At 40.0% G+C, this 11261-nt stretch overlaps 1 protein-coding gene across 2 annotated transcripts in view; it reads right to left on the bottom strand.

The window, feature by feature from the left end:
- Window positions 1-2667: 2667 nt before the first annotated feature.
- The window catches only part of hk2 (hexokinase 2), a 45830-nt gene continuing 37236 nt past the window's right edge, over window positions 2668-11261 (bottom strand). For both annotated transcript variants that reach the window (XM_032578377.1, XM_032578376.1), the window contains exons 14-18: window positions 8845-8944; window positions 8520-8703; window positions 6868-7023; window positions 4206-4442; window positions 2668-3502 (exon numbers count right to left, since the gene is read on the bottom strand). In XM_032578377.1, coding sequence (XP_032434268.1) covers window positions 3358-3502; window positions 4206-4442; window positions 6868-7023; window positions 8520-8703; window positions 8845-8944 — 822 coding nt within the window. In that variant the 3' untranslated portion in view covers window positions 2668-3357. The remainder of the gene's footprint in view (window positions 3503-4205; window positions 4443-6867; window positions 7024-8519; window positions 8704-8844; window positions 8945-11261) is intronic.

The raw sequence follows: 11261 nt of genomic DNA, 5'->3' as shown, positions 1-11261 counted from the left end.
CTGATTGGCCGGAAGAGAAGTAGTGAACGATGACGTCAATTTTCTGCGCCGCGATATCCAGTGGTCGCCAACTTCTAATACTAGTCCACAATTCAGAAAACGTGTTTAGGGCTGACATGCTTCATTTTGACTTGGTCATTTTTCATAGAGAGGTAATATTTGCCATTTCCCAGTGCGGTAAAAATTAACTAAAGCACTTTCTACCATAGAACTTACAAATGGTCGCTTGTCCTCACAGCAGCAGGCAGGAATAGGTTGTCAATGTCCTTATTGCTTTCAAGGGGGTGATTTTTAAATTGTTTAGTATTGGGAATTTAAGTAAGGGACTAACTCTAAATCTATTTTGATCATATGAAAGGAAAATGTAGCTAGTTTAACAGAAAGTGAGACGTATGAAAAGGAAAATTATCCATGAAAGCATAAAGGTTGAAAAGCACCTTTTCATTCCAGTCGCTGTTTGTCATTTGTAATGTCAGTCTGACCCTTAAAGCAAAGGAAGTGAATAAAGCTTCCACTGTAACCGAGCGTGATCAAACACTGGCTATACCGCATATTAAACATGACATTTGGCCGCCATGTTTTGCATACCTCAAGTATGAGAGGCTGTTTGAATAGAAAATAAAACAAACAAGAGGTTCTACTTAAAGCTGGAGCAACATTCAATAACTCACAAATTAAAAAACAAACCCTCAGAACTCAATTTCCCCCTAAATATCATCTGCCTATATTTAATATTCGTCCTAAAGATTTGGTGTAATAAGTCTCCGCATTTTTATCAGCCGTCCATGGATGCGGTTGGCTCAGAGTGTCGTCACAGCCACGATACTGAAAGCCCCGGCCGCTAATTAAAAGTGACGTTTTCAGAAAAATGATTTTCACGGAATGCTAAAAATTGTCCGCACTTCCTGTTTAGTGTTGCGCTCGCAGACGGCGACGTGGCCAAAGTAACTCGGCGGCTCGCGGCCGCATCCATGAGAGGCATCTCGGTAATTCAATCGCCGCCGTCCTTGTGTGGCAAATGTCACTGAAAAGGACCAAAGGCTCATTACGAGGAGCTCAAGAGCCGAGTACATTAACACTAATTGGGCTGCATATTTATGCAAATGCGCAGTTGACAGTTATTAGCTGAGGGGGGAAATACTAACCCTCTTAAGTAGAGCATATAAAGCGCGGCCATATTTCTTCTTCAAAAAAAAAAAGAGAGAGAGAAAAGAACGACGCATCTCTTCGAAGCACGTAGCACTTAGAGCCGCTTGGCTCTTTGTGCTTTTTCTTTTTGCTTTTCTGCTGCACACAAAAGTTTACTAAAAAAAAAAAAAAAGGTGCAGGTTCAGAAGACATTAGAGATTTTTTTTCCCCCCACTCTTTTTGTTCAACGAGAATCTGAATCCCGTTTTGTCCCTTTTAGAAAACATCTCGAAGAAAACATGGCCTCTGAATCATTAATTAGCGAAGGCTTTGAATATTTTCCAGACATCGTGTAACTTTGATCGCAGACTAAAACATGATCACCCGCTGTCCATTTGTGCTTCTTTGCCTCGATCCTCCTGAATGCTGGATCTATTTTTGTTCAATATTTTATAACAAGGACTGACCAGAAATGGGTGAAATGCAAAAATTCGAAAATGTTTTTTTTTCTTCTACTCCAAGAAAGGAGGAAAAATATGGGTCAGAACCTCCAGCCGGTCTATAAAAATATATTTCCACAATTGCATCTGGGATTGAAAGCAACCTGAGTGAAGTTCCCCCCCCCCCACCTTCTTCAAATCACATAAAATTGGTGTCAAACGTTTGTGCAGCAAAATCTTTTGTTTGCTATCATTTTAAAGATATAAAGAAATGTTTCTAGAGGTCATCAAAGGTCAACCAGCCCCCCGCCCAGACCTTCCTCAAAACAGACGAAATGGGTGTCAATTAACTCGACTACGTTTGTGCAGAAAAAAATGTGTGCTGTTGTGTGTGCTGCTTTGGCTTCTTCAAAGCCAAAGCAGCACACACAACTTCACTCAGGTTTGAAACCAGATGAGAAAAAAAACAAAAAAACGTAGCGTTGGTCAGGGCTTTGATGTAAAACTTTTCATTCTCTCTCCCCCCCCCCCCCCCGTCTCCCGCTCTACGGAGGCTTTCATGGACATTTTTAGCAGTTTGCTGCGAGCCTGTTGATCTGCGGAGAAAGTTTCTGAACCCGGCCACCAGCTGACATTTGTTGGCTTGCACATACCCAAATCTAAAAATGACAAAAGACCAGGCAGCGACCTGCTGCTGGTCTCCACGGTAATAACTAAACACAGGAAGGAAAAAAAAAAAAAGAATCAAAACAAGAAGAAGAAAAAGCAATACGTAGCCAAGTAAGATTTACTGAGTTGCGTTTGGTTGGATGAAAACAGTGAAAATGAAGATCACACACGTTACCAGTGTTTCCAGAGCTGTCTGGTGATGTGTATTCAGGGCAGTTTTCCATTGTAAGGTAATCGCTTGATTTAAAAAAGCCAATTAAAAAAGGCTTTGTGAAGAGAAAAACTACAAATTAAACTGATTGGGCCAATTATGAAGGTGCAGATTGTTCTCTTTATTCTCTCAACATCCCAGCAATAAAGTGAGCCCATGTTGGGGTAATCTTGGTTTTATTGATAAAAAAAAAAAAAAATAATAATAATAATAATAAAGACACTGGCAATTTCTCACTTTATTTGGAGTTGATATTTTTCACAGCCCATCATAATATGCTTGCTACAATCAGAACTGCACAGTATGAATTATTTATACCTCCGGTTATGTGGAGCCTCAGCAATTTCTAAAACATCTTCATGTTTCCGATCTGTGGCTAGTGTTTAAATTTTAAAAACATACCATCGCTTAAAAACATTTCATCACAATGTTGCATATTTTCTGAAGCTTCCTGTAACAAAGTCAAATTGCTTTAAAACTTAAATAAAATGACAAAGAACGAAAGAAAAGAAAAACTATTGCTTCATTTACCTGCTGAATGTATTGGTTAGCTTCTCTTTGGTTCAGGAATGTGCTTCTCTAAACTTGCCAGACAGTAAAAGTTTCATCCAAAAAAAAAAAAGAACAGAACTAATATAAAAGTAAAAGACAACGACGGAGTGTAAAGCAAAAGCAAGGAGCTCGTAACAGTCGGGTCTCACTGAAGGTGCGGGTTCGTTACCAGCAGAGCTGTGATTTCCCAGCTCAGCTTGAACCCGACCGAACCTCCGTCACAGCTTCGCCTCGTGCCGCTAAACGCACGCCCTCGTGTGAACGCGCTCACGTCGAAACAAAACGCTAAAGACTGCAGAATGACGACCGACTCAACAGAAGCGCGCGTCGACCCACGGGAAGAGGTTTTTGCAGGTTTCACAGCAGCTGCTCGCTCTTCAGCCTGCAGGCCACGGCCGTGATGAGCGCCGCTCCTTTCCCGCTGCCGTCCTCCGACTTGAGGAACGTCACCTCGCACTGCGGGGCCAGGTCCTGCAGGGTCTCCTGCATGATCCTCGAGAAACTTCAGAGCACGAGGAGGGAGCGGAGAGCAAAACACAAAAGTTAAGACTTCGCAGTAGGGCCGTTGAGTGCTTAGAAATTTGAATCTGATTAGTCGAGGGGCTGCTGTGAATTCATCCCGATTAATTAATCGGTAACTCACTTATTTAAAGGGGCAGTGTTATGTAAAATCAACTTTTTTCAGCTTTACGTCAAGTCATAATGTTATTAACCCACTCAGCTCCTTCAGACTAGCTAGCAGCAATTAGCAAACACCTGGTAGAACTGAGCGTCTGCTGAGCTCATTATAGGAGCTACGTCTTAGTGAAATGCTGGTAAAAATGATGCTAAAGAGTTAATAGAGGAGCCATGTTGTGGTGACTTCCTGAAGGCGGAGTTTCAGAAAGAATATGAGTTTTTCTTGAATAGACATAGATCCAATTTCTTGGCGTTAAATTACGAAGTCAAATTAATTTTTACGTCACATGTGAATTATATAGCATTTTTATAACAACTCAAGGTAGAAGTTAGATTGTGCTATAAAATGGAACTATGTGCTTGGAGAATACACAACGCTGCCCCTTTAAGGGTTCATGTTTGAGGTTTAAAACCCGTTAAATTAACAGAGAAGACTACTCCTTAAAATTAAAACTCGCTTAACAATTGGGAACACAGCGTAGGTGAAACCAACGTGACCACCTTCAATAAATTAAAATGTTCCTTACTGCGGATGGGTCTTATAAAGGGTACCATCCACTCCCACCGTGATGGACAGCTGGTTCAGGTTGCGGTTCTGCCGGATCTTGTCGACAAGAGCGGCCAAACCGGCGCCGCAGAGCTGCGCTGCACGGCGACCCACGACGCTGCACACCTCCTTCACCAGGACGCTGTCGTCGCACGTGGAGCCGGTGAGGCCCAGGTGCTGCAGGATGGAGCGGACCTGACGCATGGCCAGCCGGTCGCTGTGGGAACAGGGGCAGTTCAGGGACCCGTACTGGACAACTGCAGGTGCTTCCTCCCCACAAGATTTGTTATTAAAATGCAGAGCAAAACATTTGGAAATTGTTCTCCCACTTTTTCTGGTTTTAGGATTTAAAAATATGACTGATTAGACGGAAGGTGTCTGTGAACAGGCGTCTTGTTACTGATTCTCAAGTAGACTGATCTGTGAACTTTGGGCTATTATAAGAAATGGATATATTTTGAGCTAAAGCATTCTGTTGTAACTCTGGGTGCATATTTAGTGTCATTCAGCAGCTGTTGCAACCTTTCCCCCAACATTAAAACTTTCAGCCAAATCAAGTTCCCTTGCTTTTATGATTTTTTTTCTGCTTTTCATTTTGCTGCGCCAAATGGCTGAAACAACTAACAACAACAAAAAAAACTGCTCACTATAATATCAACTTTAATCAACTCGGTAAAAATCATAAAACATAATCAACATGGCTTCTTTTAAAAACTAATGACGTGTATGTCAATTATAGTACATTTGGTCAGCAGAAACATGGCTGTATTTTTATCCTTTTTGTTTTATGATATTCTTCTGTTTCCCCCCATATGATGCGCTGCTGCATGAAGTTGGAATGTTTCCTGAACAGGTCGTTGTTCAAAATGAGAATTTATTCTCAATCAACTTACATGGATAATTAAAGGTAAAATAAAAATAAATACGGTGTTGGATTTCTCCCTCCTCTGAACCCATTTTCCCATCAAGTCAAACCAGCTTCTCCACCTTTAGAGAGGAAACGAATCCCCACAGTATGAAACCGTCACCACCATGTTCGCTATGTGTACCTTTCTGCATTTCCTTCCATTTTGGTCTCGTCTGACCAAAGCACCTTCTCTCCAATCTCCAACATGGTTTGTGTCAAACTGCTTTCAACTACGACTTTGTTGACCGATGTTGAAAGCTTGGGATGATTTGATGTAACTTAACCGTACTTCTCTACAATTCATGAAGCGTCTGCTGCGTTCCTGGGTCTTTGTCATGTTTGTTCTCCAACCAACCAGCTCAAAGCTGGAATCAAACAGGCTGAATTGCACAGCGATTAGCTAACTTCTGTGATCAGTCGGCAGCTTCACTTGATGTGAAACAGATGTGACATGAAGCAAACGCATGAATAAACGCCTTAAATGGGAATTAAAAATAGAGTGCTGACGTCAGAAGCAACACGTTGGATTTGCGCGAGGCTTAAAGAGGCTTTAACTCCGTCAGCAGGAAGGTTAGTCAGAAGGTGACAACTGCTGGTCTGATTACTCTATAATAGAAGAAAAATAAAATGTCAATCCTTGGCCCTCAGATTTAAGCTCCATGCAAGACCAGGGCCTCCTGTGGGGAAGCATAATCAAGAGGAAGGCTTTTGTTAATGACTGGAGCTCCTGGGGCCACCGACACAAAAAGTATGGCTGATAACGGAGGAAGACGTCACGCTTCGACAGCTGGCCCGCTTTAGAAGCCGTGTGTACAGGCTGCAGTTAGCAGTGGCTGCATTTAGAGTACAAATGAGCGCAAACCTTTGTCAATATTCATTAAATACCAAAAAAACACAATTTTGCAATTGCGGTGTTTCCTTTAAATAAGAAGCACGATTAAAAATCACACGTGAATAGGTTTGTTCACGCGATAAGTCACTGGAAAACATGCAACACCGTTGTCCTGCCACTTCCTGTCGTCTTCTTTGCCTGTTCACCTAGCGACAAACTACAAGGAACGTCTTCCACTAAATCCTCAGTCCTGCTGGAGAGATGAATCGCTAATCTAACTCCACGTCACATTCACATAGATTTTCTCTTTTTTCTTAATGTATGAAACTACAATTGAATCGCAAACGTATCCAATAGGACCCAGGCAAATAAAATCTCATGCGTTCATTTTGACACATGCCCACTGAGCTCATAAGTGCGTCCGTGGCGGTCACACCGGCGTCCAAAAAATCTGTCAAGTGTGACTGAAATTTTAACCGGACCCATGTGTGTTTATGTCTTCCGTGTTGGTTTCCCTCCCACACACGGAGCCTATCTCGCATCACATCGCTCTCCTCTGCAGACTCCAGCTGGAAACACGGACAGCCAGCTGACAAACGACGGAACATGTCAGTGTTTTCCAAGAACTGAATATCGCTGGTCTCTTGTGGACTTTATGTCTACTTTGTGACAGAGTTTCATTCCATCTCGTATTGACGTCTACCTCTGGAAAACAAAGGGATTTAATAAAACTAAACAGGAAAAAGAACAAGAATCTTCAACAACAATGTGTGTTCTGGATTATGTCTCTTCTTAACTAGTGTCAAAACACTAGTTTAGTTTAATGTCCCGTCGGCGAGAGCCGGTTTGAGTGACATATGGTGCAGCCTTCACTGGCTCGGTTGTATTGTTTGGATACTTCACCTTTCAACCTGTGACAGGAACTTGGTCTCGAAGATGCCCCTGGTCTTCAGCCGCTCCGACATTTTGCCCCTGAACAGCAGACCTTTGGTGGTGAAATCCATCAGCACATGCCTCACTATCTCTCCCAGGTACATGCCACTGATCATCTTCTCATATCTTCAAAAATAAGACATACAACAAGAGGATTTCACACCCACACAACATTATTATGTACAGTCAGACATTTTTCTTCACAGCCATTTTTCCCACTGTCTGCACACAGCTTCTTTTTTTTTTTTTGATGACATGGCAGATTCACTTATGTCACTTATTGCAGATGCAAGTTTAAGGTGTGATTACAGAGCAGCACAAAGGTGTTCAGTTTTCAAATTCAGCCATGTGAACCGAACGCAGCAGCAGCGGAAGAGAGAAGAAGCTTCGCTGTCAAAACCGACACAAAAATATTCAAGAGGTTCAAACTAATGTAAGTAGTAAACAATGTAGATTGACCCAAAGTAAGATTTTTATTTCGTTATATTACAATTAAACACATCCAGGGTCTATGATAATTATCTATCCTCCTGAATGTTTTACCGTCTTCATTGCTTTTACAAACCAAACTAAATTTGGCTTTTTTTGACAAAAAAAAAAATTATGAAAAAACTCTTTAATGTCAAAATGAAAACTGATTTCTACAAAGCAATTAAATACAAATATGTTACTTAGGTGACTGAGCTAATTCAGTCATATAAAAACAAACGACTGAATAATAACTATTATTATTACTATTAATAATACAGATTATACAATAATCTGTATTATATACAATTATTTAATTTAGAAATGAAGGAAGAAGATGCTTTTTTACATAAACCAACTGAATCTATGTTTCTAGTATGCTCTGCTGTTTCCTCCTGTCTTTCCTGCCTTGTTTGTTTTCCTCTGAACTTTCAAACTACACCTTTATTTGGTATTTGTTAGGTTGATCTTCAAATGTAGTGCTGAGTGAGTTGCTTTTGTGATGGCTTGGAGACATAATAAAAAACTGACTGCAAATCTGATTAATTGCACAGCCCTAAGTGTTCCAGCAGCTTCAAATAACTGTTTGCTGCTTTGTAAGGGCATTTTAACAGCTGCTCTCTTAATCCGATGAATTTGTCTAACAGAAACCTTCCTCATTCTGCCTTTATCTGTACAAACCCATCTTTGTTCTGAATCAGACACAAATCTCTTCACAGTACGATAACGCTTCAGTTTTCGTTAAATATCTAATGTTTTCATACCTTGTCATACGGCACTACACTGTCTGATGATTTTCATCAGCAGAGATTCTTTCTCTTTCCCATATTGCTTGAAACCTGTGGTCTGCTTAATAATGTGGAACATCCTTCTGAAGTAGATTTCCTTTAATTGAGCTAATCAACCCAGCTCTGAAATTTATTATAGTGATTCAAAGAGCCCTGACACACAATACCATCTATAAACTCAATAGCACAACTAAAAATTTTATCTTTATGACACTTTAATCCAATTTGCATAATAATTTGGAACACGGTGTAAAATCTAGAATTTGGTCAAATAAAATCAATGAAATCATTGAAAGGTATTTTAAGTCTCATCATGTCTTACACTTTTTATTCTTGTGTTTGCTCTTATTCCTGATTTTCACGTACCTCTGCTTCCCAGGGTAGTTGGAGGATTCGTCAACAGCACGATCAAACTCTGTGCAAAAGTCGTCCAGTTCACCGTTTTCGCCGAAGGCTCCCCACTCCACGTTGACGCACATGCGGCCTTGATTTCCCTCCACCGTTTCGATGTTGTGCATTTCCTCCATGTAGCAGGCGTTGGTCCCTGTGCCTGATGTAAAAAAAACGACGGCTCTTAGACAAGTCCTGATAAAATCGTTACATTTACAAACACATTGGCCACAGTGAGCACTTTATTATTATTATTGTTATTTTAAATCAAGCAGGAAAGAACAGGAACAGACAGACTTACCTACAATAAGGCCCAGCTCACATTTGGGGTCCTGATAGGCACAGGTCATCATGGTACCCACCGTGTCGTTCACCACTGCCACAAAGCTTAGGTCGAATTTCTAGATGTGGAAGAAACACAAACCCAATTTACAGTAAAAAAACAAAAAATTAGGAAAAGATAAATAATAATAAAATGTTCAAGTGTCAGCGTGGAATTCTGTAAGAAAGAAACAAAGAAAAAAAACAACAAAATGAGAGCTTGGGAGGGGAAAAAAGTAAAATACAGATTATATATACAGTACAGACCAAAAGATTGGACACACCTTTTAATTCAATGAGTTTCCTTTATTTTCATGACTATTGACATTGTAGATTCACACTGAAGGCATCAAAACTATGAATAACACATGTGGAAATATGCACTAAACAAAAAAGTGTAAAACAACTGAAAATAGCCCTTATATTCTAGTTTCTTCAAAGTAGCAACCTTTTGCTGTGATTACTGCTTTGCACACACTCTGCATTTTCTTGATGAGCTTCAAGAGGTCGTCACCTGAAATGGTTTTCACTTCATAGGTCAACCTGCCCTGTCAGGTTAATAAGTGAGATTTCTTGCCTTATATTGGCAAACATTTCAGTTGCTTCATGTAAAAAGCTGGTAAAGGCTTACAAAAAACGAGGTTTAGTTACCTTCGTCCGCATGTAGCAGCCTACTGGAAACACATCAAATATGCCTACAAGTTTTGAAGTGGTAATCAATAACAGTGGGGTAACTTACTAAAAGGTCCTTTTGCTAACTCTCTTTCTGCGTGTTGCTGTTTTTTCTCTCTCCTCTGTTTTCCCGCCACATCTCAAATGATTTTACATAAACCTGAAGCTTTTCTTCCACTCATCACATTTTGACCATGACTTAATTTTTAAGTATCCAACCGAGATCTGCTTCAGTAAACAAACTTACGTAAAAAAGTAAGGGCAAAAGAAATTGTCAGGAAGCTGAAGCAGAGATTGGATTGAAGGCCACATAAAAAATAAATAAATAAGACCAAGTTTGACACTTTTTTCCACCTTGACCAGTGTTCTGTATCCTAACCAGGAATTAGCCAGGGCCTCTGTTGTAATTTCACACTCTTTAGCTGCTGACTGCTGGAACTAAGACGCAAGGAAACATTTCTCTGTACGCTCACTCCTTCTTAGATTCTGTACCAACCCTTTAAAAGCAAAAAAAAAATAAGAATAATAATAATTGACTCGTAACCCTTAAACTCTTCAATATATAGTGACCAGCTAATAGTGTCCAGGTCAATGTTAAAGCAGCAGAGCTCTGTGCTTACCTGGAGAAATAAAGATCAATCTGAAACCTCGTCCATGTGAACGCCTTCAGCAATATTTGAGACTGAACTCTCGCTTTTTGTAAAACCACTTTGAAACGTCTTAATTAGATCAAACTGTCCGCCGTAGTAAAAGGTAAATTTATCAAAATAAAGTCCAAATTTTCCTTGAGAACTATTGCGCACTGTTTCCACAGCAAAGACCACGTAAACAAGGAAGTGGTTTAAAAATTGGACCAGTAATGAGCAGAAATCTGAATTTGTGTGACAGTTTCCAGGAAGCGACATAGATGCTTTCCAACTGGGAAGTTTGTTTGTTTCCACAAAACGATTAGATTTAAGTTGTTGAAGAAAAGAAGAAATTCAAGCACATCGTTTGGTTTGATAGGAGTGAGCTAAACACGTCCAGGGAAAATAAAAATGTGTCTTTCACTGCCGCCTTTCTCGCGGTGAATCCAACAAGGCCTCCCTGGAGGTTCGAGGCAACAAAAAGCTTATTCAAATTCTTCTCAAATTATTTCGACTTTAAGGCCAGTGGTCAAAAATGCCCGTGGCCCTTTCTGATGCTGAAGGGTCCAATTAAACCATATGACAGTAGCATCACTGCTGCAAGTGTGACAAAACCAAATGGCTAGAAAACCCTTAATTAGAAGAGACACATGGGAAAAAAATAGCAAAAAATGACATTTCTGTAAGCTGAGATAAGGTTCCTGAAAGGTGAGTGGAAGTAATTGTGACAGTAACTTAACTGACCTCTGTCTTTTTTCTTCTTTTTTTTGGCCTCATTGAAATTAGCTTATCTCGCAAAAATGCAATGGGAACACTTTTTTTGTATTACAAAAGAAATAAATAAATAAAGAGTCACATGATCAACAACCAGATGGTGCGACTGGCAAAAACTACAAATAGACAACAGGAAGTAATTGGAGGATGATGGCATGTCATGTTTTTAATGACTTATTGTGTCAACAAACTTATTAGTGTAATTTAACTGTGTTTCTCATTTAATGGAAACACCGCAATTGTGAAATTGTGTTTTTAAGACATTAGCAGGAAATCAATAAAGGTTAACGAACATTTGGAATGGAAACGCAGCTTGTGACTTACT

Source organism: Xiphophorus hellerii, chromosome 12, assembly GCF_003331165.1.
Source record: "Xiphophorus hellerii strain 12219 chromosome 12, Xiphophorus_hellerii-4.1, whole genome shotgun sequence".
Classification (NCBI taxonomy): Eukaryota; Metazoa; Chordata; class Actinopteri; order Cyprinodontiformes; family Poeciliidae; genus Xiphophorus; species Xiphophorus hellerii.
Note: the sequence above shows the minus strand (reverse complement) of the source record. Positions and strands in the feature narration are given on the sequence as shown.